Source organism: Lipotes vexillifer, unplaced genomic scaffold (genome assembly GCF_000442215.2).
Source record: "Lipotes vexillifer unplaced genomic scaffold, Lipotes_vexillifer_v1.1 scaffold1049, whole genome shotgun sequence".
In the NCBI taxonomy this organism is placed as follows: domain Eukaryota; kingdom Metazoa; phylum Chordata; class Mammalia; order Artiodactyla; family Lipotidae; genus Lipotes; species Lipotes vexillifer.
The window spans coordinates 231533-259353 of NW_006799027.1; the positions used below are offsets into that span (position 1 = coordinate 231533).

The 27821-nt window shown below is 43.3% G+C and overlaps 1 protein-coding gene across 5 annotated transcripts in view; it reads right to left on the minus strand.

The window, feature by feature from the left end:
- Positions 1–715: 715 nt before the first annotated feature.
- Positions 716–27821, minus strand: part of NRP1 (neuropilin 1) — a 140324-nt gene continuing 113218 nt past the window's right edge. The window contains exons 10-17 of one of the 5 annotated variants that reach the window (XM_007471322.1): positions 26709–26853; positions 22686–22790; positions 18577–18636; positions 12338–12475; positions 8378–8649; positions 7798–7894; positions 5651–5701; positions 716–3543 (exon numbers count right to left, since the gene is read on the minus strand). In XM_007471322.1, the coding sequence (XP_007471384.1) occupies positions 3254–3543; positions 5651–5701; positions 7798–7894; positions 8378–8649; positions 12338–12475; positions 18577–18636; positions 22686–22790; positions 26709–26853 (1158 nt within the window). In that variant the 3' untranslated portion in view covers positions 716–3253. Of the gene's footprint in view, positions 3544–5650; positions 5702–7797; positions 7895–8377; positions 8653–12337; positions 12476–18576; positions 18637–22685; positions 22791–26708; positions 26854–27821 lie in introns of all 5 variants that reach the window. The other 4 variants (XM_007471323.1, XM_007471324.1, XM_007471321.1 and 1 more) reach the window with 4 other exon arrangements.

The following is a 27821-nucleotide window of genomic DNA, read 5'->3' on the forward strand; positions in this document are numbered from 1 at the left end:
TGCGCTACGCGGGCCTCTCACTGTTGTGGCCTCTCCCGTTGCGGAGCACAGGCTCCGGACACGCAGGCTCAGCGGCCGTGGCTCACGGGCCCAGCCGCTCCGCGGCATGTGGGATCCTCCCAGACAGGGGCAGGAACCCGTGTCCCCTGCATCGGCAGGCGGACTGTCAACCACTGCCCCACCAGGGAAGCCCGCAACAAGCTTTCTTCAGGGTTTACTCTACTCTACCCTACCCTCTTGTCTTTGTTTATTATTATTATTATTACCACTACTATTATTTTAGTCCCAGATGAAAAAGAAATTTTCCTAAGAATTACCAAGTAGCCCTTTGCCCTTTCTCAAAATTTAGCATAGCTGCATGCCTAAACAGTCAGATTTATTATCTATTTACTACAAGAACAAAACTTACCAACAGATATTTGGGAATTTCATTTAAAAAAAAAACTTTACTAAATGGAATATAGAAACATTTGACACAACATTTGGAGTTGAAAAATTTCCATTTATAATGCCAAATTCTTTATGCCTTATCTTGACAAGTACCCAGTTTGGGTTGATATTCTTTCAGGAAATGTCTTCTTAATCTTCTCTCCTTATTAGGATATTATTTTTAAAAGAGAACTTTAAAAAATCTTGACAGTTACTTGATGCTGGAATAATACCAATTTCTTTAACAATAACAAAGCTAATATAATAAAAGCCATCAGGTTTGGGATATTTTAGGAAAATGTTTAATTCAACTGTTTCTTTGGAATGTAGTAGTCATAGTTTGGAATTTAAGTTACAGTTCAGTTCTGTGTGGTTTTTTATGCAACTCAGTGTCTGAGAATACAAATGTCATTTAAAGTTAAGGCTTCGCTGTTCATTTTGAATCAACAATTTACAAGTGTCATATTGTCATAGAAAATAAAAATTTCTGTAAAAAAAATTTGCACAAAATTTTATGATGGTACAAAACATGAAGCAATAATATACCAGTAAAATGAAAACATTTTACTACAGAAAGTTTTATAGATCTCAATAAAGAAAAAAATATGTTATTTTACACCTTTTAAAATTACGAAACAATCTAAAACAATATAAACTGAACATTTTGTAACACTGCCTTTACAAATTAATAACTTTATAAACATATAATTTTTAAATATATTTATCAGTGCAAGATACTTTCAAATTTAAAGTTGCAGTATCATTTTTCCTTGGCTGAAGACAACTGTAAGTCTGTTGCCTTAAAGATAAATCAAGTCTTAATGCTTTCATCCTGGTACGATTATAACAGCTGAATGGATGCCTCTGGGGATAAGAATCTATTCTTCTTTCATAGTGATCAATACTTTCCTGGAAACAAAAGGCATTCTCAATTCAATTAGACCAGGATGAATGGACTTTCCCCTCCACGATGCAAATGTGACTCCCCCAAATATATTCGAGTGAGACCTACAGCAGTGCCAGAAGGGAGGAAATTCTTACCTACAACATGGCATGGCACAAATACACGGAAAACAACCAAAGCTTCTTTGGGTTAATTCAATGCTGCCTGATAAGATATTTACTTCTCTGTGCCATTGGAGGCTTAGGTCTTAACAGCCCGAAGGCAGGCTTTTTGTTTGTGAGGCTCTGGAAGTTTCTAGAAGCATTCATTCAAGTCTATTTCGGGGTTGCTGCTGACTGAATTTTTAAAAACATTTGTTTTGACTTTACTCATTTTCTTCCCCTCTGTCATCTTAAAATACTTCATCCCCAGGCACCATGATTTATTGTCGCTTTCTTAAATTAACTGTTCTTTCTTCCACTTCCCTTATCTGACTCAATACCAAAACAAGAAAGCTCTCACGGGTCATTTTTGTGTATTTGGATGTAAAAATCTCCTGTTTTTGGATATGAGGAGAACTCTATTCCTTTGGGTCTCACTTGAAAGCCAATTAGTATGATTTCTTCTCTCAACTTATCACTATTTTTATTAAACGCAAACATTTCTATCGAAGATCATTTCGATTGGAATAGACAGACAAATGGCTTAGGAAAAAAGATACTGTCACTTTAACCAGTTAACAAGGAAACCAAAGTTAGACTTTGGAGGGCAAAGTTAGGAATTTCCCTTATTTATTTATTTTCCAACATAAAGTCTAGTAAAAGTGTTTGCCATTACCAGCAGGTTAAAGCTGCAAGTTTCTTTTCTGGATAATGGCAAATGCTTAAATCCCAAGAGAGGAAAAAGACAGAGAGATAGGAGAGAAAGAGTTTACATTTGAAAATACATTCCATATGAAAGAACAGTGAGAGAATATTGCAGCTTTATACAAAAGGGTCAAGAGACATGAAATTGAACTACAGAAAAAGCAGAACAATAAAGCCACGTTGCCAAATCTTCAGAGCCCTTGCCTACCCGGAGGCTGACATCTCACACTAAAATATACTTTCTTCTTAGTCAGTGGGCCACCAGGGTTTGATTCAAGAGGAGGGCTTTCACCAGCGAGAAACAGGGCGGGTTAATGTAACACAATGAGAACCAGTACAAACAAAAAGGCACTTGAGAGGACGTAGACCAGCCAGTGCCAAGGATTCTTCGTTGTGGTTGTCGGCATCACACCCAGTTGCCAGCAGTGTTTGGTGATGGCACAGTTTTCTGTATGGAGTTCACAGCACAAGGTTGAGTACAACACTGGAAAACATGGAGGAAATCTGACGGTATTGCTTCGTAAACAGAGCTGACACACTAGACTGGTACTGAGGCTACAGTACTTTAACAGAAAACATCCTACTCCTTCTTTGCCTATGCACAACGTGGGCGATGATACACAAGGCCAGCTTCAGGAGTCCACTGAAATGTGGTTACTTGAATATATTCTGGGCGCTGGGCTGCAGGTAGCATGTCCGTCAAAAGGGCCCCACTGAATACACTTGGTGCCAGCATCTTGGATTTTGCAGTTTCCGAAAAGAATCCAGAAGAGGAAGAGAGAGAAGGGAAAGGGGAGTCCAAATGAATTATTAAGTCAATCATACTTGGTCTCAACACCAGCATTTGATTATTCAAAAGAAACCAACAGAAAGAAGCTGACTGTACAGGATTCCGATTGTTAACACAGCTAAGTCGTTCATGTCTGTCGGCCGAACTCATCGAAGCTCCTGAGAAAACCTGGCTTGGCATCATTAACGCACTTCCCAGCCTGAACAGTGAAAGATCAGCCGGTCCCCAGCTCAAGCTCTGTCCTCCGCTCCACTCTCCTGCTCGCCTGGTCACCTCTGTCTGCCTTCATGCCTCCGAGTAAGTACTCTGTGGATTCAGTTTGTCTTTTTTCAACTTCACGCCATCCACAAGTTCGAAGTTATAGTTCTCCAGGGCAGATAAATTTCTTTCCGACATCCCGTTGTGCCAGCAGGCACAGTACAGCACGACCCCGCAGACGGCGCCCAGGAGGACGCCCAGGGCGCTCATGGCGATGATGGTGATGAGGATAGGGTCCAGGGTCTTCAACACGTTGCCCGGCTTCCTGGAGATGTTCTCATCACCGTCTCCCGTGCCTTGGTATCCTGGGGTGCTCCCTGGGGAGAAAAATGAAATTGGCTCCATGAGCTGCCAACATACCAGATGACAGTAGACGGAGAAATGGCGGGGGAAAGAGAAAGGAGTGAAGCACACGTCCGGACTGGGCTGTCCTCCCCAAGAGCCTGCGGGGGATTTCTGCAGCGGGGGTTTGGCTCCCCCATCGCCAAGAAACACCAATGTTTAGGTTTGACTCATTGCTGGGAATTGAAGGTGGGAGGGAAGGGTATTGGGTGTTGGTGCTGTGATTCTGACAGGAAGCTTAGCGCATGGAAACCACCGACTCTGGGTAAACAGTGAGGGTCCCGGTTCTAATCTAATTCCGATTTCATGCAGCCCGCTATCTGTGAGATTGTAATCTGTATTTATCGTCCTTGGCCAGATATGAGGTCTGTAAACTTTGCAAAATGCTTTGCCACACATTCGTCTAGAGGGGGATTTAACCATTCCTGGCGCCTTTGCCTGATCCCAAAACCCAGCACGAGGAACCCACCCAAGCTGTCCTTCTGTGTGGTAGTGCTACCACATAACACATATTCAAGTTTCCTCCTGGAGTCAATGGTGGTTTCACTCAAGAAGGAGAGGGCTTTCAGAAAGGAGGGCATGCCTGCTGCTGACATTTAAAGTGGCTTACGGCTCCAGTCTAGAAGCTGGGTCAGTGCTGTGCTGAATAGAACACATTTAATAATCAGCATCTTTGCTGCCCTGGTGGTTTCGCTGGAGATGGTCACACAGCTCTGCACTCAGGCACTGGGGAAATGTTTTCTTTAGAGGGGAACATGAGAAATTACTAACATGGGGGCTTTGAGTCTCATTACCTGGGACTAGAAATGAGACTAAAATGTCAATGTGCAACAGGCCTGGTGTTTACTTAATGGTGTTCTGACCAACAAGGATTCCAATCAAAGAAAACTAAAAAAATGAGACGCAAGTCCCTAAATAGGGGGAAACAAGCCATGGGGACATATTAATATTCTCTCCCTTGATGCAACATTGTTTTGAAACAACCTCTAAGAAAGTTTACAACCCAGCGTGGACTACATATCTAAGCTAAACGAGTCACCAACCGCAGACATGGTGCCATCTTTATTTGTCTCCATCAAGTCCAAGTCTGGCTATAGTAGGTCCACATTTCTAATGGCAACAGGTGCTGCTGTTGATGGATAGGGCACAGAACTGCCGGCAGCAGCTGTGAGTGACGCTGGGGCAAGCGTCCAACACCACCACTGCTGGCAGGAGGCGCAGAGACTTCTGGGAATAAAATAATATCAGGCAAGGCCTCACTCCGACCAAACGTCTTGCGTTGGATCACAAAGCAGTGTTCAACGAAAACACGCATTTTCGAGTTAATCAGTCTGAAGTCCGAGGCTACCATCTAATTTGCTGTGTTACTTAAGGCCAAGCCACTGCTCTGAGTTTCAATCTCCTCATCTGTAAAATGGGGATAAATACACTCAGAGAGCGGCTGTGAGGATTAAATAAGATAACTTATGTAAAGCAATTGGAACATACTAGCTACTCAATAAACCCCCATCAGCATTGTCAGCATCATTGTCATCAATACTGTGATCATTATGGCAAAATGAGGGTTTCAGTAGAGGAGGCGGGGAACAGATGGCCCAAACAAAACGGATTATCACAGAAATTGGGCTCCCGTTCTCTAAAGATTATATCTGGATATAAACCAGGAACAAGAATTTGGGTTGGTTTCAAATTATTATATGAAAACTATTGCAGGTCTTTGGGTAAGAAACAATCTTCACTAGTTTCCTGTGCCCATAGTTATAAAGTGAAGAGTGTTTCACGTCATTGCCCTCTGAGCCCCCTCTTGCAGCTCAGGCAGGGAAGGGCCAGGGTAGCCCACGTCCCCAGGGCTCACCCCTCTACACAGGCTGAGCCTCTTACGGTGTGCGGCTCCCAAGTCTGCAGAGCAGGTAGGAGAGGGCACTCTGACGATAGCCCAGACACAGTACCGCGGATGTGGGTGTTTATTTCATGTGAGCTGCTTTGATACACCAGTGCACCAAAGTTCCAGAAAGCTTCTTCATAAATATACTGAAAGCCACAGTAAAATATTTTAAAAATCGGTCAGCAAGACAAATTTACCTGTTTCGTCGATTTTACTTTCTGGGTTCTTTTTATCCAGGTCTGCTGGTTCTGACAAGTCAAACAAAATTGATAAGAGATATTTGAACTGCCAACCAAATACAGTATTCACAAACTACATAAACCTTTACACACACACACACACACACACACACACACACACACACACACGCCACTAATGGCTCTGCTGGGTTTCCTTTGGAGTTTTTAGTACAATCTGACCCCACCAAGTAACTGGAGAGCTATAGAGAGGCAGTGTTAAATGACTAGGGAATTGGTGTCAGATCTAAATCCAGGAAGCACTGCTGGAGCAGAGTGTGTTGTCTTAGGAGAAGAGCAGGGAGGAGGGAAATGGTTTTGGCATTTGGAGTGTGGGGAAATCTGGTGAAAATAGAAAACAGAAGTGGAGTTGCACATATGGCTACCATCCTGTGCTTTTGTAGATAACTGCTTCGTAAGTGTTAGTCAGTTTCTCATACGGTATGTCAGCTCATTAAGGCCAGAGATTGTGTCCTGTGTCTTACCAAAAAAAAAGAAAGCATCTGGAGGGAGTGGAGTCCTGGTATCCCTTATGGTTCTGAGTAGAACACAGGGACCTGGTTCACGTCTATGTTCCCTGCATTTAGAACAGTGTTCAGAACATACGTGGTGCCTCAATAAATATTTGTTTATTAATGCATGAATAATTAACAAAGGGCTGATAATCTCCCAGCATCCATGGTTAAATATTCAAGGAAATACATTTGTCGAATAATTGCAGAATTATCTTAGACGCCTTTTCATTGTTACAGCAACACAAAGTTTTAATGGTGCTTTAACTGTGACTTTCTGAGTATAATGCCCAGCAGTAAGCACAGCTAAGTAGACGAGTCACATGAAAACAGAAAGGCTCACGGACTTGTCTTAGCTTCTATACATTCACTGTAGCACTGGGATGCGGTCAGTGAAAACCTGTTGAACCAGATTGAATGTATTTCTTGGTTTCAGCTGGTAGAGCTTGCTCTCCCATTCCAAAAACATCACCATCAACCTTCTCATCTTGGAATAGGAAAGCGAGCAGTACGTGCCCTGTGTAACTGTATGAAACATACATTTTAACAACTGTGTAGACCTGGATGTGGGGAATTTGTAAAGTAGTTGCAACTTAAATATTAAGCCTTATTTTCTGTGAAGGTCTGCAAAGTACTGTGGCAGGAAGCAGTCTTTGGGTAAGACTGTCCTCTTTTTCCCCCAATTTCTTCAATCAACCCTATCAAATTATTGCCACTTTAGGGATTACGTATATCCAATACATTGTATAATAAAAGCTTTGTAAATTGCCAAAATGACCAAAAACCCATTATAGCCAACAGGCCTCCTTTGTCTTAAATTTGCCCAATAGGGTTATTCCATTTTGTTATAATTAACATCCTATTATATAATGATATATAACAAAAGTTTAAGTGTAGCAAATGGAGCTTAAGACTAATTACTGTGCTATTACATTGCCATTAGTGGTGCTATTTATAATTATATATCAAGAACTGGGAGAATGAATTGGTTTCCTACGTCAGACTCTTACTCATATACACCAGACCGATGAAATCCATAAACTCTGAAATACTAGGCAAAGTCTCTAAATTTCCTTTATTCTTTTAAGTCAACTCAACTGTTTCTAGAGTCAGAAACATCTACTTATTTGTAATAAAGCGAAGAATGATGGTGTCCATGATTCATTCACATTGTAATCTTCATTAAATCCACTGTGATAAAAAATTTCAAAGGTCTGCTGCTTGTTGACACACTCAGATATTTGGAATTATCCAGATGTCTGAGTTTTCCACTTCTCATCACAATGTTTAGGCAAGCCGTACACAGCCTGGAAACTGTGAGTTTCTTCTTTGCTATGATCTTTGGATTGCATATTATTTGTGTAGTTTTGTGGGTACCAACCAGACATTCTAAGTGAACCAGGTTAGATAATGGGGCAGCTAAAGGTAGACTGACCTGGCCTTATGCCCTGTTGCACCAGACCATGCATTCTATAGGATGTGCTTATAGCCCATATTAAAATTCGAGGTCCAAATGAGCACGACAAAGACCATTCAGTGGAAAGACATGTGCCCTGAGCAAGCGCTGCTTTGGTTTCTACAGCAACCCATACTTACTTGTGCAGTCCTCTTGAGGGATGTGGTTATTGATACTAATGTCATCTACTGCAATTCCGCCAAGGTTGCCTTTTCCGATTTCACCCTCAAAAATCACCTAACAAAATGAGATCATTTTCACAGTATTTAAATGTTGGGTCCCAAATAACAGCGCTTACAAATGCTTGTTCAGCTCAAGTCACAGCACGTAAATGAAATTCGTGAGATTTCGAATGAGCACACGATTTGCTCTTCAATCCATATTAACTACTTGGGGATGGCATAAAACTTCTCCTCACTGTATCTTTGTATGATACAGAATTTAAAACTGGAAAAAAGCAGCAAATTAAAGGAATGTTCATTGTGACAGCCCCAAATAATTACTGAGTAGCATTTCCCCTTCTTTCTCAGCAGTCGGTCCTATGTCTGTAATCTAGGAGATTGTGAAATGTGCTACTGAGATTATCATCATTGCAGCAGTATCTCAGGTTCACGAAACACCTGAAATAAAATTTGGAATTTTTTTCTGCATCTCATTTGCATAACTTTCAAATATTACCCCCAAACAGCTCCCTGCCCCATCCTAGAGAAGGGGGCCCACCTGGTAAAGTTTCAGAGATTTGTGCAGCAGGACACGCCCCTCTTTCCAGTGGTCCCCTTGGTGTCCGATGGCCATCCAGACCAACTGGTCATATTCCTCTGGCTTCTGGTAGCGCAGTTTGACCCTCAGCGTGCCCACGTGTGAACCAGACATGTGATACCAGAAGGTCATGCAGTGGGCAGAGTTCTGGGAATAAACCACAGGGCTCACCAGGCGAGCCACTTTGCCTTTCTGGTTTTCATCAGCTTGGGAGTAGATGAAGTTGCCATCTCCTGCTGTGACAAAAAGCTGTGTTAAAGAGAGTGGCCAAATGGATGAACCTTTGTCTCTTTTCTATCAAGTTCCGCTACTCAAACCTTCTCTCCTGGGCTGAGCACCAGAACCCAATCGTGCAGGGGAAGGGAAAGTGGGCAATGGATGGAAACCTCATTGACACTGGAGGCTCTGCTCTCAGCTTCTGTGAAAGCACGTTTGTGACAGAGGTTGTAAACAGCGCTTGTCTGATACCACGTATCTGGAACGCACTGTCACACAGACACGGGCTATGACTTGTGTTGGTCTCTGCACCACTGCAAGCAGATCGGACGTACAGGAAGACCTATTTTCATGCAACTTTAAGATTGCTTCAGCAGCACGCACGTGAACACAGACACTAAATGGAAACATTTAGCTGTATTCTTATTTATTTACCATCGGAGCAGGTAGACTTCTGGTTGATGATGCTTTGGTCGCTGTAACTGCTTGATAATAAAGCTGCAGTTTGTACAAATAATCTGGCAAAATCTTTTCTTTTTCCGCCAATCTTCCATTCTTTTCCCCTAGTTTGTTTTAATGGCTTATAAATTCCTTAAATACACCTGAGAGCCTGAAACTCAGCTGTGAGCCCCGCTTCTGTTTGATGTGGGCTTCTGGTTCCAGGAGAGGGGAGGCTGCATTTCTGAGGCTTATTAGAACCTGCCATTTTGGCAACGGAGATGCTTGCCAAGCTTGGAGGACTAACTCCTGGCTCTGCTGTTAATGACCCCCTGTGGGAGCACTGCCTTCTGCCACCACCTGGTCTAAACACACAACTCGTGTTTCACTGTTTGCTCTGCAAATAGCAATGCTAATATAACACTGCGCCTGCTGAAAATATGCATCTGATGCTGAGACTCAGTGGGCAGCAGGATGTTCGGTGTGCTGCCCCAGAGGCTGGTGTGCTTGGGAGATACTCTTTCACTGCGTGTATGTGGGCACATCCTGAGTCAGCAGCGTCCAGGTGAAGTGGATGTGTCCTCAGTCGCTTTCCTCCCTCACCTGGCTGCTTATCTGAGATGGCTCCCAAGCACTCTTAATAAAACCGGTGGGCGGGGAAAATGAAAGGAGGGTGGAAATAAAAACCATGGCCCTGGCAGTTATGTGTGATGCTTTGGACCACGCAGACTCAAGTCACCCCTGGGGTTTGTTTCCTCCCACTGATTTACCAAATGATGCTCACCTGTCTGTGAGCTCACCTGTCTATGGTGCCACTTCACTCAGCCCACCAAGACGGGCTGGTAAGACATGCCCCCATCTTGCTGCTGCCCCCCGTTCCTGATCTTATGGAGAAGAAAGACGTTGAGGATGATTAGCTTAGATGGTCCCTGAGTCAGGCTGCTTCTCTGCCCCCTCCTGTGCTGTCTTCTGCCACTGTTGCTCCCCTGGCCATTGGACACCCTCATCCCACTGCGCTGGAGCCGTTTCCCACCCGGAACCAGACTGTGAGCACCTCCAGGGTTGGGTTCCCTCCTTTACACCTGAATCTCCAGTGCCCCTCACTGCATCTGCCATGTATGTGGGCAGCTCGATAGCATATGTGCAATGAAGCAGAGGAAGATGAGGGTTTCGGGAATCCTCTCTGAAAGGAGGAACATAGCTTCATTGTTAGAGGTCAAATGCAGAAAAGCATGTAGGATTTCTATGACAAATCCAAAATTGGGCCGCAGGCTATTGTACCTAGATAGTGTTCATTTTCAGAAATCTCCACGTTAGATTTGCAAAGTGGCGCACATGATCTGTGGCAGGCTGTGTGCGTGTGTCCTGTGTGGGGGGCTCTTTTCATTCAGACTTTTTCATGTTAACAAGTTCCTGCCTTTCAGATGTCGGGCTCACCCATCTCTCTTGGCAAATGATTGTGTGTCTAGTGCTGCGGGGGTTCCTCCTGGTTTGGGCAGACCTGGCACCACTGCCAAGTAAATCGAGGCGTCTGGGAGGACAAAAGAGGCCAATCCTTCTGAAGGAATCGCACTTCTCAGCCGCTAATCTAAGACAGGCCCGCCTTTTCTGACACTCCAACACATAAAGTGCTGATGTTTTTCCTTTCAGGGATTTTATCACAGTTCTGGGTCGGGAACTCTCTCTCCGTTTTCTCAATTAGCACTGTGCTTCTGCAAGCCTTTTAGCTTTTGTCTCTGGCTAACATAGCTTTTAACCTCCTTTGAATGTCAGATCCTACTGAGCCATTTTGCTTCACTTTGCATCAATTTTTCCACCATTACTGCCTTCATTTCAGCTAATTGCATTTGGTTAATTTGATGCCATTTCTATGTACAGTGCCATTTACAGTCAAAGTATTTTAAGTTTTCTAAAACTGCTTGTCTTAAGATTCAATTGAAAGTGTCTCAGAATTGAAGGAGTCCAATTTTATCCAATTTCCTTGTCATTCTTATTAGGGAAGCAAGTAGCTGTGATGGAAAGAGGCCTATTCAACCTGCTTAATGGTTGTATTCACAGGGGGAAAAGTGAACAACAAAGTGGGAGAGGCATGAAGTACCCTTTGCCTGTCCATCGGCCCACTGGCCCACTCATCCCAAGCACAGGCATGGGGAAACTCGGCTTAATGAGATTTCTCAGCATCAGCAAATGCCCCTCTGGGGTCTCTTTTGGGAAACATGACTTGAGGAAGCAGTCCTGTCGGTACCACTGATTAGGGCAGAAGTTTGTGGGTTGGGTATGTGTGTGTGTGTGTGTGTGTGTGTGTGTGTGTGTGTGTGTGTGTGTGTGTGTGTGTGTGTGTGTTGGGAAACATGACTTGAGGAAGCAGTCCTGTCGGTACCACTGATTAGGGCAGAAGTTTGTGGGTTGGGTATGTGTGTGTGTGTGTGTGTGTGTGTGTGTGTGTGTGTGTGTGTGTGTGTGTGTGTGTGTGTGTGTGTGAGGGTATGCATGTGTGTTTTTCTGCAGGACACTGATGGTTCTTTATTCCATATTTCAAGTTGGGTGATAAAATGACTAGGAGGAAAGTGGCTGATGGCTCCCTATGTACCCCAACCCTAATTAATCTTAGAAGGAAAGTAAGACAGGAGGTGAGGTGGGTTGAGGTGTGGCGAGGTTTCCATCTGCTCAGAGGGAATGGGCTACATTTACAATCTTCCTCAAAAGAACAAGATTTCTACCCCTACCCCAATCCATTTCCACTTCATGGGTCAAGAGAGTAAGCGTTAAGCTCACTTATTGTTTCTGCAGCTGCAAAATAAATGAGATGACACTATCTATGGTGGTGTTTGGACTTGCTTCCAAACAATCCAGAGTCAGGATGCTAGAGATAAAATAAGACTCGTAGGATTTGATGGTTGTTGAAGTTGGGTTATGTACAGAGAGGGTTCATTTTACTATTTCTTTTCTACTTTTGAATACATTTGAAATTTCCCATGAAAAATGTTCAGAAAAAGTAGAAAACAGGTATTAATTTACACACTGGTTTGCCAAGTTTGCTATTTTTCAGAGGGGCCAATGAGTTGCCACATTTAATCAGTATTCTCTACAAAGTGGCCTAAGGGAATCTCTACTAGGGAAGGACATGATGTTAATTCCAGAAAAGAAAAGCAAAAGTGAATGCTCTGTAGTATTTTCTAAACTCCCTAAACTCAGAGACCCATCAACCCTCTGCAGTAACACTTTCTCTAATTCAAAGAAATGAGGCCACAGTGAACCCTCCGTTACCTGTGTGATCCTGAATCGGTCCCGTCTTGCTGGTCAACACACTCCATTTGAGCTGCACGTGATTGTCATGCTCCCAGTGACAGAACGTCTTATGAGAACCCCAGCCAAACTCACAGTTAAAACCATATGTTGGAAACTCTTCAGTGGGTGGAAAGGAAAAAAATAGAGACAAGCAGAGAAAGACACATTTAATCATTTAGGTCAGAGAGGTCCTTAATTCGTTCATGGAAAGCATGATTTACATAACTTCATGTCTGTTTGAAAATTCCAGGAAAGCCACAAAATCCAGGATTACCACGAAACTCAAAAGATGCATGGAGAAGTCCAAATGCTTACAACATCATATTTAGTAACATTTAAAAATACTTTTTTTAAAAAAATCCAGCTCAAAAAGATTATGGACTGCCTGTCAAATTGCTACATAAAATTTCCAGGAAGGTTACTTTCCAAAGCATGTATATTACATGTATATTATATTCTCGTTCTCCCTATTTCCGCAATACTTAATATGAAAGATACTCTGCTCTTGAGGATGAGTCATATAAATTGATATCCATCAATGAAAAGAACCTTAATTAGAGATTGACCCATGAACCTCAAAAGTCTAGAAACGTGACTTGGCTGAGTATCTCACCCTGGAGGTTATTTGTATTCTCACCACACCAGCTTATGCTTCAGGTTTTTACCGGCAGATCTCTGAAGCATTTCATAAGATTATTTTTTACTTCCGTGCTTTATATCAGGTCAGGTAATTTTAACTGGAAGCCTCTGCTTTTTTAGTGAATTTTCAGATTTACCAATAAATTGTTTGCCCCACTTAAAACCTCAATGTAAAGTTAAGCCAAAGCGTACTTGAATAGGTACCCACTTGTATATTTTGTAACGTTCAAAATGCTTCCTTTGGAATCTAAAAGGAAAGCATGAAGGGATTCTCAGGAATGATTTGTGTGTTCTACAAGGTGCTATTTGGCTATGGGGTTTTTTAAACCTCCATAGCCTTATTTTTTTACTCAACCCTTTTTTTGGGGAAATTGGTTAACTTTTTAAGAATGGGGAAAATGAAGTCTTTGATGCTTGGAATTTTGTGTGGGAGGGTAAACTTGAGCTAACGATAAAAAATAATCCTAAAGATAAAATTCTCTTGCTTCTGCCAGTCCACTCCTCCCCCGAATATACAATAAAATTAAGCACACAATAGGGGCTGGTTTCTCTAATGAGGGTCATTGCTTCTCAGTGAGTTCATGTGTCCACAAGATGGCAGCATTGAGACGAGGAGGAAGGTGCCTAGGGCAGCTAGCCAACTGATCTAAAAAATAAAGCCTCAAAACAACTTCTCTATACAATAAGGAAAGTATGGTATTATATGCTGTGTTAGGGTCATGCTGAGAGCCTATCTCATTTGGATCTTTTCTTTAACTTTGTCTAAGCATTTAACACAAATATCTCGCTTTCTTCTCCGAGTCTGGGCTCCCTTGCCCTTCTCCCACTTCAACAATGGCAGGAGGGATTGTAATGGAAAGGTTTATTGAATAGATAAGAAGGAGTTACTTTGCATTTTGAGTTTCCAAGGAACTCTTTTCAAATGCTAATGTGAAATTTGGAAGGAAGGCACCACACGCATTGTCAAAACTGAGCAGGATGTATTCTCCCATCCGATGACAATGTGACCTGCCAAAGGATTCACAGGGACAGCTGGGAAAGTAAACCTAGTAAGTCACGTGATGTGTATAACGTGAGCGCTTTCAGTTCGGGCAAAGGGCTGTATTTCACAGCGGTAGTGTCACTGGAGAGATAGATTTCATGCCTAGTCCATCATAACCATGAAACAGGGCTTCTTAAAGCATGAGAAACCCTCTCCAAAATGTGCCCCACTTCTGTGCAGCAAGATTGAATTTTGCAGAAGTAGGTGAGCTGAACAGTGACCGAATGGTTGAACAACCTTGGATGTCAACGCCCACAGCCCCGAAAGGTACTGTTGTGTAATCTCGTGTTAGAAAATGTTAATATGGGAAAATGTTAATATGTGTGTGGTTCTGGGGGTCTCTACTTAAATGTTATTTATAAGACATGCACAAAGAGAAGGGCAGTAAGCCATTACAGCATACACATTTCTGGTTATATTTGCCTTAATACATTAAATTTATTGTATAATTTACAGAAAACCATACTATCCGTAATTTGGCTATTACTATTCTGGCGATGTCATAAAATATAAGAAGAACTCGGGTATTTTTGTCATGGCCAGGACAGAGGATGGCTTTGCCTGAAGGAGTAATTCAGGCACTTCTCCTGCTCCAGTGAATGGAAGTCAGCCTTTATCTTCCACTGTTCTTCCCAATCTACGAATTTAACATGGAGATCTGCTCTAACTACTCTTTTATCTGCTTGTCCCGATCATAAAATTTATTGCAATCTTGTTAAATTAAAATAATTTTTTTTTTTTTTTAATCAGTACCTTTTGTGGGGGATGGGTATGGAGTCAGAATAGTTCAATGTTGAAGATTCAAGCCTGGCTAGAAAGGCTATTAAACACACAAAACACACACAAACATTTCCAGAAAGGAAAAAAAAAAAAGAGAGAAAGAAAGAGGAAGAGAGAAGGACAGAAGCAGAGGAGAAAAGGGCAGAGAAAGAAAGAGAGAAAAAGCAAATGGACGAATGAAATGTGTATACAGGACTAAGTACGTGTGACCTTTCAATCTTCAAAATATTACCCAGGCCCGGTGGCTGCACAATTCTCATTAAATTCATTGGGAATAATCTGGCTAAATCCCTTCTTGACTCTTCAAAATAGCAGGAAACAATATTCTGAACTTAAATTTATAGCCCCTGTGAGCCAGCACCAGCTGCGCCTGGTGAACCCAGTTTGCCCAGAGTTAGATTGTCGTTAGCACCGTATACGTACAAGGATTTAATTTTTAAATCTGGTCTTCAAAACTTCTATTGGGTATGCAAGCTTGCTTACTCATAGGCTGGTCTTGCAGTGGAGATAAGTGGAGGTGCCTGGGTCAATGCAACCACGGGTCATGAACATACTCCGAACTACTCTAGTGGATGTCTGGGGATCCCTGGAGGGTAAGAGGCTTCACCAGGGGGAGCTGGATTTAAAATGCAGGGTTTCTCATCAGTTCCCGGCAGAGCATTAATAGGCTTTTATGCATCCGATTACAACCCAGACAGTATATGAATATTATATGCCCACTGAATGTATTATATTGAGAAGAATCCTCAACGTGAAGACTTCAGACTCTGCTTGAATCTCTAGCGGCTTCAGCAAAATCAGATGATGATGCAAGTTTAGGGTCTGATTTGCTGCTGCTTGTCAAGGTGCCTGCAGGACAGTGGGGATCCAGGTATCAGTCGGTTCATCTGACCATGGGGTGAACACCACAGTTAGACCTGATCTCTGAGCACTGGCTTAGCCAGGAGGTGACAATGAACGGAACTCCTCAAAGAAGCTCAGACAGTTCACTATCCATAAACCAAGATCTAGAGAGCCAGATTCGTGACTCAGACAATGGAAAAACAGGAAACCAAGGCAAGTTGTAAAGGACTCTGGGCTGACTGTAGAACAGACAGCCCCATCAATAAGCCCTGTGGTCCTGTAATAGAAAAGAACAAACCTTGGGGAATTCCCTGGTGGCGCAGTGGTTAAGAATCTGCCTGCCAATGCAGGGGACATGGGTTCGAGCCCTGGTCTGGGAAGATCCCACATGCTGTGGAGCAACTAAGCCCGTGTGCCACAACTACTGAGCCTGCGAGCCACAACTACTGAAGCCCGAGTGCCTAGATCCTGTGCTCTGCAACAGAAGCCACCGCAATGAGAAGCCTGCACACTGCAATGAAGTGAAGCCCCCGCTCACCGCAACTAGAGAAAGCCTGCGTGCAACAACAAAGACCCAACATAGCCAAAAATAAACAAACAAACAAATAAATACATTAAAAAAAAAAGAACACAACCATATTATTAAAAAAAAGAAGAAGAACAAACCTGACTGCATATTGGATCTATTCCTTTAGCTCTAACCCTGTGCTCTCTTGTGGGTGCTTAGTCTTGTTGGCTCTGCACTTTTGTAAAAGAATGTTGCCTATAGCCTGAAATATACAGGAAAGCCCATTCTCAAGGCTGACCTTTAAAGGTATTACACTTTTCCATTCATATAGAAATAAAAAGTTGCAGGATATAAAATAACAATTGTCTTGTTGGAGGTTTATAGTAACATTGTGACCACACGTCCATGAACAGCTGCAAGAACAAAGGATTCCAGCACTAAAAAGTTTACAACAACTAGCCACATCCCCTCCCCTTTTAGTCTAAAAGAAGCTTGAATCCTAACTCGGGTAGGATGGTTCTTTGGGACACTAGTCCACCATCTTCTCAGTCTGCTGGCTTTCTGAATAAAGTTGCTATTCCTTGTCCCAATACTTCATCTCTCGATTTATTGACCTGCCATGGGGTGAGCAGTATGAGCTTGAACGCGGTAAGTTTGACGTGAACTTGTTCAGGTGGTGGTAGCAAGGGGTCTTACTGGTTCACGATTTGTACCTCTGCCCTCTGACCACAGTAGACCCTATGAGATGACTGTCTGCTCTGGATCTCCTCTGCGAAGCTATCAAGACAAAGGCCCTGAGTTCATGCACAAATCAAAAGTTCACAGAGCCACTCCTGGTCTGATAACAAAGACTTCCAGCACTGAGGGAGAGTCATCCCATTTTGGGATCTGATGTACCTTTCCATTTTCTCCAAGGTTGCTGTTCATGTTTGGTTTTTTGATGACCCCTAGTTCTTTGGACAGGCAGGAAAAGAGATGAGATCTAACAAGCTAGCTGGCAACTTCCTAGTGATTGTAATTAACTCTCTGGCAAGAGGAAAAACGAGAGAGACAGTTAAAATGTTTGTTACATTATTAGAATGCCACTTGTTCACCTTACCCCTCTTCCCTGTGACAGAGGGTCATAAAGGACCTGCAAAGGAAGTTACCCCATAAAAACCGCCCTGATGGGGCTGAGTGGGAAACCAGGAATTTCCTATCAGGGAAGATGGGAAGAGAGCAAGAGCCCCCCATCCAGGAGGCAGGGGCAGCCAGCCAATCCCCCAAGGCTACGTTTTATAACCTGAAAAGGTGTGGATGGGACTCCCGACTGGCTGTTGGAATTTAGCTGAACACTATTCTTTAGTTTCATCTTCGGTGTTTGGGGGTGTCTGAGCTGAGTGCTAGCAGGGAGTCTGTCACCCTGAGCCCACCGTGGGGAAACCTGGGGTTAAGTTCAGCTAAAGGGAAGTTTGTTTTGCTGGTTAATTGGGTCAAGAGTGACAGCACCCTTTAAGGAAGATGCTAATCAGAGCAGTCCTTTCTGCTTTCTGCTGGCTGCGGAGGGTCTGCTGTTGAGGAAACAACGACGTACACCACATGCCCCATTAAGAAGTGACCGTGGAGGCCAAGGCTGCGGGCTTCAGTAGAGGAAATGGGAGAAGCTGGTGAGCTGACCTGTTCACCTCACTCTAATGATTAACTTTAAAGTATGTAAAACTTCTGATTGCTTATACGGACTGTTTCCCCTGGTGTGTGTCTGTGGGGAAGATTTTCAAAAAATACTAACAGAATACAAAAGAGAGTGAGGGGGAGACCACCTTATCCCTGTGGCTGGGCCCTGATCAACAGCAAACGAGAGGCTCTAAAAGTCATCACAGGGCCTCTATTAATAAAAGGATGCAGAGGTGCCCTTCCCGAGGGCGCTCCTCTCCCGGCGCACTGCTAGCCCTGCCTTCCTGCACCCCATCTCATGGCGCACCCACTGGAAATGCGGCTGTAAACCTGCCAACTCTGTGGCAGACAAAACTGACAAACTTCGCCTGTCTCCGATTTGCTGAGTGGCGATGAAAATAAATAGTCAGGCTGCTGCCTGGGAGACTTCCTTCTCCTGAGTTTGCAAACACAGTCCGTGTCCTAGATGTGCTGCGTTTAAACAAAGTATGTTCCTCGGTTCCTTCCGCTGAGAGCGGGGATTGTCACCATTTGGCAATGACTGATGGGGAAGGAAATGTTGCTCCCTGCTGCATATACATGTGGATGAAAGGAAAGCAGTGTTTATGGCTCATGCTTGGGGACCAGATGCTGGTGGCATCTCTGCTAGGACTTTGAGGGAAACGGAAATTGAGAACCATAGCGATGTGCTATTTTGTGGGAAAGGACAGGCATATGTGAAATCTACCACATTTTCTCTTTGGCATTTGATACCTGATTGTATAGTGCTGTCTATCACGGTTGGCTTTTCTGTGGTCAGCACAGTGGTACCACCTGAAACACAGAAACAGTAACATATGAGATGAGAAAAAGGCAGCATTGTAGGTAATATTTAGTAGAGAATGCTGTATGCTTACATACATCTGTTAGAGGCTAGCACTTCCCTCAGATAATTCTTCCTTTAATTCCAGCTATAGCAAATGTCTTAAATTTTGTTCACCACAATACATTTATTTATAAAGCACCTAGGCAGTATGGAGAGTTCCAGACTTCCTTCCAAGGGCATTCCCTGACTCCCAGACTAATCGACTACACTCACAATTCCAAGAGTGAAAAGCAAAGGCCGCCCAAGGTCCTTAGTGACTTAAGTATTAAACTTGACCTAGACCTCTAAGCTTCAAATAGTTTCCCAAGGTTTCAGATGTGTGTCTTGGGGGGAGTTGCAAGGCTGGTCCCCACAATCTATTTTAAAAACTGAAGTTTTAAAGCAGATGGCAGTAATTCCTCCTTTCTTTTGCGGCTGTGGTTGTTTGTTTTTCCCAAGGACAAATAATTCCGCCCAGTATGCAGTTCGGAGAAGCTGCAGGAAAAGGGGAAGGGGCGGAGGGACACATTTCTTCACAGTCCCGAGGAGCTGGAAGGCTGCGCAAACACCACCCTGAATGCTGTCAACTTCAGTCAGCCCGGGTCGACTTGGAATTCGTGGTCTGGGGACCAGTGGAAACTTAGATTTACCCTCTTAGCTTAGGTATCTTAGCGCAGCCGTTTTCTGCCCTTCGTCATGAGACTTCTTTTAAAGTCCCATTTTTCCAGTTGCCCAACCCACAAGCGTCACCTGAACGCTTCTTGAAAAACTGGTTTGCTGTTTATTACTTTGGTGCTTGCGAAAGCCATTTCTCCATATGTGTGCCTGCCTTGCAGATCATGGTCGAGAGCATCTATTTGCTTTCCTGAGAGATAAAGTCCTGGGCAGACTCAGGGTAAGGGCATGGGGGGGCTCATGCCCATCATGGAAAGTTTGGAGGTGGCTATGAGGTGCCATTGTACACCATCCAGTAGTGTCATTCAATAGAGACTGTAATCATCTCTATTCTGGCCGAGGCCTAGTCCTATCCTGCAGCTCCCATGGGTGATAAATCACCGGGATCAAGAATCCGAGAGCCGTAAAACTGAGCTCTTGAAATAGCCTGAAGATTTCTGAGCTAGTCCAATGTAGCACCAAGTCGTGTTACCCCTGCTCGCCCAGTAAATATGCTGGATAAGTGGTCTCACGTGTGCACGGCCTCAATGAGGCAGGCGCTAGGAGAAGCCATTACATATATTATGGGTTAAGAAGGTGAATCTATAATGGCAGAATTGGAGGGAGGCCAGACGCATTAGCATTCCGTTCCCAGTGGTCTTAAAGGAGAAACACTCAAGGTGAAAATTCACTTTTAAAAACAAATATGCACTGTCAGTTTTGTTAGAGGTTGGGAGCCAAATTCCGCTGTTGGGTACACACAGATCCAATGTGAAATTTGGCCTCCTGGTGCCTTTGAAACCAATTGTATTATCTAATGACATCAAAGGCATTTACAAATGAGTAACTTCAAGGGTGAATTTTCACCCTGACAAGCAACCAAAGGAGAGCAAAACCTCTCCTCATTTCCATGCATTTGGTACAGTTCACCTGGAATTCAGTGTTGTTTATAGATAATGAGCATTTTGCTAAATACTTATTTCCCCCTATATTCAAATAGGCCACCCCCAGGAGAAGACATTAAAGTGACATCATCGCTGTTAAGGAACCGAACCTTAAGAGAGCATTGATCCCAATTTCCATGCTGCCAACCATCAGGGTGAAAGGGAGAATACTTTTCGTTTGGTTTTAGACACTGAACGTTCAAAGTTTGCAGCTGTGACAGAAAGAGCAAGGAGGGTACAGACTTGTGTGTGAGCCCAGGAGGTGAGATGCTCACCTGTGAAAAGATAGTGGGTTAGGGGCAGGCTGGGCTGCTTGCAGACACCGGCAAATGTCAGCCCTCCCTTCTTCAGAAAAGACTAACACAGAGCTTCATAGAGCAAAATAAGCTTTTAAAAAAGGACAAATGGTCTGTCATGCAGTAAATGAATACAAAGCATGAGGATGTCTTCTTAGATCACCTCTTCTTGTTGGGGGAATAAAGTGAGCCTTATCAGCACCCCCAGAAGTTCTTAATATATACACGTATATATCAAATTATTGAAACAAACGTGCTGGCCTGAGAAAATGACTTTTTTTGCCAGGCTAATATGTAAAAAAAAAGAAACCAAAAAACTAGAATGGATTTTTTTCTATCTACCCAATAAATGATTTTAAATGCTGTAGATAAACTATCGCCTTGTACTTATAAAGGACTGTTAGTGTTTCCAGTCAAAATGACCCATTTTCTGTGGTTTGCAACTCGGGGCCATACACAGTTTGCTCCAGGCTAACAGACTCACCCTATTTCATTCAAAGGCTTAGGTTTCAATTGATTCAGTCATGAGCTGATGCACAAATGAGAAGGTTGGTTGTTCTGACACGAGGAATAAATCTGAGGCTTTGTCTCTAATCAATATTAACTGACCACTTTAGGGTCTATAAAGGAAAGAACCTCTCCTCAAGAGGGTAATTGAACAGGGGAGTCTCTGATGACTGCAGACATTCCTTTTTATGAGGATTTTCACTATGGATGGAACGTGTGACCGGGTTTGCAAAAAGCCTGAGGTTTGCAGAGTGTTCACAGGCGACCTTGGGAAGGTTCTGTAGGACCTGTTTCACCAGACTGGTACTCTGTTTTAACATCAGCTGTATAAGCTTTTTAGCTGGAGCTTGACATCTTACAAAGAAAAGCCCTCTGCATTAATTAGAGTAATTTTTGTGGCTTGCAACTACTTATATACAAGATTTGTTTTCAAAAGCCCATAGCCACGTGACATTTATTGGCCATTCGACTGTAAGCAATTATCCTGGAAATTTGGAGGCAGAGAACCTTAGGAGGTAGGATTTAAATGTAAACTCAGTTCATGGTACTAAACTTCTGAGCTAGATTTGACCCCTTATTCCATCTCAGGGTGCAGAGCAGTCTTCCTCCTGCAGAAGAGAGCTTTTGAAGTAACTGGAAATCTGGGACATTTCCTTCCACATTTTACATTAATGCGTTAGCTAATAACGTGGCACTATTGTGAAGTTACATGGTAACGCCTTCAGTTTCGCCCATGAAAATGAATTACGTGGGCTCTCCTGAATCCCTTTTGGGTAAAAATACAGACCTGCATCCACGGGCTCGTGTTTAATGTAAAATGAGAGTCAGATGCTGTAAGAAACTGTGTTTTGATCTGGGTAGCAGTAAAGGCCGCACGGTACCTTTGGCAGCAATAGGGTGATAATTCTAGTGCTTTGGCCAGTTTCCAAATGGTGGCATCCCATTTCCCCACTTGCTTAATGTTTCCTCTGCCAGTCCAAGTAGAAGAGAAGGTCACTTTCTAGCTTTTAGAGTTTTAGAATATCATGGAGTAATCCTCTAAATAAGTTGGTGAGGCACGTGGCACACACCATCCCTGATATATTTGCTAGTGGTGATGTCAAATAACAACAAATTCTGCCCTTGTAAATTCTAATGTAAAATGATTCGCAAAATCCTAGCTTCAAAGCTGCATTTCAAATATCAGCTTGATTTCATTAATTAGTTGGTTAAAGGATCCACTCAAAATATTTGATCCTGGTTAGAAAATGAAAATAAACGTTCTCCAGCGTGTGGTTATGTACGGGTGGTGCATATGTTATCTCGGAAGGGGGTGGAGGTCGAAGATGAGAATCAGTTTATGTTACATTTAGCCATGGAGGAATTCTTATCCAATGAAGACAATCCTAGCCTTTGGCTCTGAAAATGGCTAAAATTATCATTCGAATGGCTGTGGCTGTGAAGGACAATTTGTTTACATGACGACATGAGGAAATGAAGATGCACGTGTTTTGGCAAGACTTCCTCCCGCCTGCCGCCGTGAGGATTTCCGCAAACACAAACAGACGTTAATTAGCGGGTCTCGACTACAACATGAACTGAGATGGCACAGCAATGGGATGAAGATGGTTTCTGCACCTGTGAGCTGGAAGTCATCACCTGTTCCGCTGTGGCAGTTGGCCTGGTCATCATCACATTCATCCACCAGGTTCCCATTGGGAGTGGTCGGTCCAGCTGTAGGTGCTGAAACAAGATCCAAAGATTATTTTCTCACACCTCTGAAATGTATTCTCCAGCCCCTGGCTGTTGATTCTGCTAATGCTTTTGCAGAAAGCTCTAATCTGTGGTTAGAAGACCGGGAGCGTGGTTTGCCTCTCTTTCAGGAGCGAAATATACTCGGATTTTGCAGAATGCATTGGGGACTGCTTTGTTTTGGTATTTGATCCATATCTCCTTCGTAGAATTGGCTGCCTTAGCATTTTATACATTGTTATCTACATACACATCCTTTTTCTGAAAAGTTCTTGTATTCTCACTGGTTATTTATTCATGACCCTGCAGTTGGGAACTTTGATGATAGAGGATTTGGCTTGAACTGTTTTTCCTTTCATTTTCAAGGTGCTAGAGGACTCACTGTCATGAATTCTTTTATATTCTTGGTATTTACTAAGTTTGCTAAGTTTATCTTGTAATATTTTCCCCAAAAGGGAGTCTCAGCATTCATTTTTAGTACAATATTGTTCTTTACTTCTTTATTTTTTTAAAGAGCAACTCCATTTTTCTCTAAGTAAGCTTCTCAGATTGTGAGCCCAGGCAGGTGTCTGGGAGTTCCCTGGGGTCATTTTACCTTAACTCCCAGAGGACTACATTCCACTGCTGGCAGGTATTCCCATAGCTTTGAGTTTGTAGTTGAAAAGTAGCCAACATTAATCAAAGACTGCTTTTGAAGTTCTTTAAATTTAGTTCCGTCTATTTTTCTTTTCCCAGCCTGTTACTCATTTTTGCAATCTGTTTAATATCTTACAGTTTTCAGCATTACATTTCACTTTACATGACTTGAGATAACGGACAGTTCTCTTGATGTCTGAAAACCAGACAAGATGCTGGGAGTGGGGGCCTGTTCTCTAATAGCTTCTGGCCAATTGGAATGTGCTGGTAACTGCTGCTTTCTCAATAAAAATTTGACCCTGTTTGTTATCGTGCTAAAGGACTGAGCAGAGTTATAATAAATGTAGAAACGTAGCTAGTTTCAACTTCCTCAACTGCCCCAAACACACACCAATAATAATTAGGAAATCACCACGTACAGGTAATGTTCACACCGTTTAGGAGTACAAACTAGACTTTGTAAACTGCATACACACATATTCTGGGTTCTGCTTATTGCTAACACTGAATCAATAGAATCCTCTTTGGCAATCCAGATGCTTGCCTTTGCTAAGCTGCCTTTGCTCTTGGTAACGTGCCACTTTCAAACTCTCTATTCAATCTTGCTGGTTTTTCCACATTCCTTATGGTATTTCAAAAGGAGTTTTGCACTGGAAGTGGCCCAGGGTAGTACAGGGATTAAATTGAAAAAAGTAAAAAGCGATGCCCCAATTTTACTACTTGAAAATATTTTATCGTCTGTGGTTCTCTGTTTCTTAAACATAAGTGCTAGCCCCAAATAAGATGGAGACTCTGAGATGGCTGGGTTGCACCTCACCCTCTTTCTCTATCTTTGGGTATCTCCTGTAGCACAAGGTACAAAGTCAGTATTTAATAAGGGCCTGTTAATCGTTTTAAGGGAGAAGAAAAACACTCCCTTTCACCAGCTGTGTTAAACAGCTTTGACAATACTTTCCCTGGATGCTGGCTCCTTGTGTGGCTCGGGGCAACTTCCCCACCTCGGTGAGTGCCTGCAAACATCTGCAGCAAATCCCTTCACCACCATTGCTACCTCACCACAGAGCTGACACTGGCAAACTGCCACCAGGCTCAGTCTTCAACCATCCGTTCATTCCACCTTCTAAATCAATGTTGCTTCCCAGAATCCAGGCTAAAGTCCTGCATCGGAGCAGCAGACGCCCTTTTCCAGGTAACCACATTGCTCAGCACACTGAACAAATGTGTCTGCAGGTGGTTCAGTCTGCCCATCCCTTCTTTTTCTTGGCATCTTTGCCAAAGTCCTGGCACATGGTCATTCTTGGTCTGTGTTGACAGTGACTAGATGACTCAGAGGTCCTGGGACATAACTACAGATATGGAAACAACTACCTAATAAAGAATCAGAGATAATGGCCTGCTTTTAAATAAACTCATAGGAAAGCAGCTATGAATTATTCACTAGGATGGTGATTTATAGCTTAAGATTCTTTAGTGTGTAAGAAATGTTTTATGATATTTAATGTGCTCAGGAATGTAATTATATTTGGGTAGCTCAAAACACAAATAATTCAGAAATCCCAAGAAGGTGATATTTAAGAGGCATCCTTCCAAACAACTCTGAGCATATGCTCAATGGATTAACATCTGGGTACCAACAATAGCCATTCTTTGCACTAACCTAGAGAAGGACCTTTATGGGGATGAAAAAGTTGGTATAAGGTTACTCATTTATGCCCAAATTGAAGGCAGATGGGAATTCCAATGCACAAAAGCATTAAATAGTACACTAAGCAACCATCATATTTTTTCAAACATTCATCTCATTCATTATGTGAAAAAATGCAGAGGCGAGTGCAGTTCTGAGGTCAGTGTGAGAAGTGAATTTGTCCTTGATATGACCTTCCTATGATAACCTAAGTCTATCTTTAAACAGACCTCACTGTACATTATATATATTACCTCATGTAAAGTTTTGTTTCTCTGCAGCAGCCTAAGAAATTCATGCAGGGGACTTTCCTGGTGGTTTAATGGTTAGGGCTCTGTGCTTCCACTGCAGGGGGTGTGGATTCAATCCCTGGTCGGGGAACTAAGATCCTTAAAGCCTCGCAGCACGGCCAAAAAACCCCCAAAACCAAGCCAAACCAAAACAGAACAAAAAAACCAACAAAAATTCATCCAAGATAATGTCTTGGTGTTTCAGCCTGTCAAATGCTGCTTCCTGCTAGTATGTGATGGTAGTCAACACTGCAGATGCCAACCTGGACCAGACACGGACCTCTGAACAACACTAAGAAGGCCATGGAATCTGTGGTCGCCGGGGGTTGAGGGAGGGAGAGGGAGGGGGACTGCTTAATGGGTAGGGGGTTTCACTTCAGAGCGATGGAAACGTTTTGGAACTAGATAGAGGTGTTGGTTGCATAAATAATTGTCAACGTACTAAATGTCACTGAATTGTTTACTTTAAAGTGGTGGATTTTAGGGAATTCCCTGGTGGCCTAGTGGTTAGGATTCGGAGCTTTCACTGCGGGGGCCTGGGTTTGATCCCTGGTCAGGGACCATCCTACATGCCACGAGGTGCAGCCAAAATACAACAAAGACAACAAAATAAAATAACATAATTTTTAAAAAAATGGAGGATTTTATGTTATGTGAATTTCACAATACATCATTAAAAAAAAAAAGTCAAAGAAGACAACCCCACAGAATCTGAGGAGCGTTATGGAAACAACCCACAAAAAATTAGGATGTGAAGGCACTGGTATGGAAGACAGGGCACGGGGCCAAGTCCTGAAGGATGGGCACAGTTTCTAGGGGCAAAGCCCAGGGGCAGCAAGTGCTGGTGTGTTGGTCTACCACCTCCATCCATGCTGAACTACTTGAGTGTAAGGTCCACGTCCTATAGACCTTTGTGTTCCTGGTGCCTCCTTTGTGTCTGGGAAAGAATTTGTACTCAGTAAACATTGTCAAATGAGAAGATAAACTAATCCCAAGAGGGTAGACAAAGGACTAGGGGAAGATCTGGGAATGATGCAGTGTGCACTTAGGGACAGGAGAAGGCTGCTTGTCTACAAGTCTTCCTGTTGAAACAGGGAGAAATGAGGGTCAGTAGCGTATTTGCTGAATAAGTCATGCAGGGTGCCAGGTGATGAGCCTTACGGACCAGCAGGCACAAGAGACACAGGATCACCCAGAAGAAATGGGGCAATTTGCAGCAGCATCGTCAGGGGCGTAAGTGCATGATGAAGGAAATAAAACATCTGGGGAACCAGGGGGGGCTCTGGAAATCGTGCTTACCTTCCACCTCACAGCCCAGCAACTCCATCCGTAGCCCTAGTCCACCGTGAGTGGCTCTCTCGGGGTAGATCCTGATGAATCGCGTGGAAAGGGGTGGAAATGTCCGTAGCTCAGGTGTATCATAGTTGTTGTTGCCTTCAAAAGACTGTGAAGTATGAAGAACACCAGGTATTAACAAAACCTCCCTTTCAGCAGAAAAGTCCTTCCTTCAGGACTCTTAGCAGGCAGAGAAATGGGCCTCATTCTACTACTTTGTAAACGGCTGACATTCCTTTCCTAAATGAGAAGGGAAAAAACAATCAAACCTTCTCTATGAAGTGACAGATGTCGTTTCTTAGAAACTCTGGAGGATACACTGAGGCTAGACCAGAAGCTGAGGATTTAATGAGACACATTTTTAAATGACAGTCTGATGTGCCTGGGAGAAGCGACACTTTTACCACTTCCTTGAAAAAGTGGAGGAAGAAAGCTCAGGAAGGGAGCCTGCCATTTTTCAGAGCTTGTAACAGACACCACATTTCCAATAACGACTCCTGTCACATTCTCTTAAACGAATGGGTCCTGGTTTTGCTAAAACTCCGTCCTCTAGAAGAGCGAGGAATTCCATTCCTGGAGGAGGAGATAGTAAATTTCATGTACTTCAAGCACTCTGTAACCAAGAACTTGGGTTATTCCAGTCCACCGGAACTGCTGTCAACTTAAGCAGTACCACCAGCTGGAGGCATTTGTAGATAAAAGACTTTCTCATCTCAGGAAAGCGACAGGGTCCTGACCGTTAAGCGATGTTCTGATGCCTGGTTGCACTGCAGTGAGTTGGCACCTCTTGGTGAAGAGCATTCCTAACTCGACATCACTGTGACACGTTCAGGAGCCCGGCCGTTATTGCCCTGCTGCCACTGGATTATTCTGTTTTCCTTTTTACAGTGACAGGAAGGTCAAAATCCTTGAGTGGAATCATAAGAAAATAGAGCAATGGGCTTCCCTGGTGGCGCAGTGGTTGAGAGTCCGCCTGCCGATGCAGGGGACACGGGTTCGTGCCCCGGTCCGGGAAGATCCCACATGCCGCGGAGCGGCTGGGCCCGTGAGCCATGGCCGCTGAGCCTGCGCGTCCGC